General features: G+C 31.9%; 1 protein-coding gene across 1 annotated transcript in view; it reads left to right on the top strand.

Moving 5' to 3' along the window:
* LOC106877740 (uncharacterized) overlaps positions 1-759 on the top strand; it is a 4,624-nt gene that overhangs the window by 2,271 nt on the left and 1,594 nt on the right. The window contains exons 3-4 of the mRNA XM_052966798.1: positions 369-466; positions 565-757. Of these exons, the coding sequence (XP_052822758.1) occupies positions 369-466; positions 565-757 (291 nt within the window). The remainder of the gene's footprint in view (positions 1-368; positions 467-564; positions 758-759) is intronic.

Below are 759 nucleotides of genomic sequence, written 5' to 3' on the forward strand. Positions count from 1 at the left end.
ATGTTGAAGACAAATTACAACAGTCTACCATCATGTCAGATTTCAGAATAGGATAAGTATAACATCCAGCTCCATTCTCGTTTCAGTTTTGGAATTCTGTAGAGATTCTCTGTTCAGGATGATTTTGAATGCTATATATTGCTATATACTTATGTGACTGACAGACTCCATTTTTTCTTAGTGGATTCAATGTGGGAATTCAAATATTTGTTAGTCTTACAAACAAGAATTTTTAGTTATCATTGACATTTGCATTAGCCTAAATTATTCATTCATCACAGTCCAAATTATTTTCATTGAATTGAAATCTTTATTCTTTTATCTTTTTATTTCTTTCTTTGATCATGCCTCACTTCCTCAACACTCAGATGAAAATGATACAGAAAAAAAAGAACGAAATACAGCAACACTTAAAGAAGCAACACCAGAATCAAATGTTAAAAAATCAACAATCACATGACAGATGGTATGTGGTGACTAAAATGGTATTTTGACAATACTATTGAGTTACTATTCTTCTCTTCTGTATATTTCTTCTGAATTAATTGCAAATTTTCATTTTAGGCAAATGGACAGTGCTTTATCATCTCCAAAGACTTCAAAATGTGTACATCTAACTACTAAAATGCCAGTCCAGCAAGATTCAAGTTTAGCACAAGCATCGCAAAATATTACAAAGCCAGCTCAGGTGTTGGCATCACCATTTCAAATAACTCCATCCAAATCAAATCTGGTGAAAAATCCAAATCAAACAACCGT

Source organism: Octopus bimaculoides, chromosome 3 (genome assembly GCF_001194135.2).
Source record: "Octopus bimaculoides isolate UCB-OBI-ISO-001 chromosome 3, ASM119413v2, whole genome shotgun sequence".
In the NCBI taxonomy this organism is placed as follows: domain Eukaryota; kingdom Metazoa; phylum Mollusca; class Cephalopoda; order Octopoda; family Octopodidae; genus Octopus; species Octopus bimaculoides.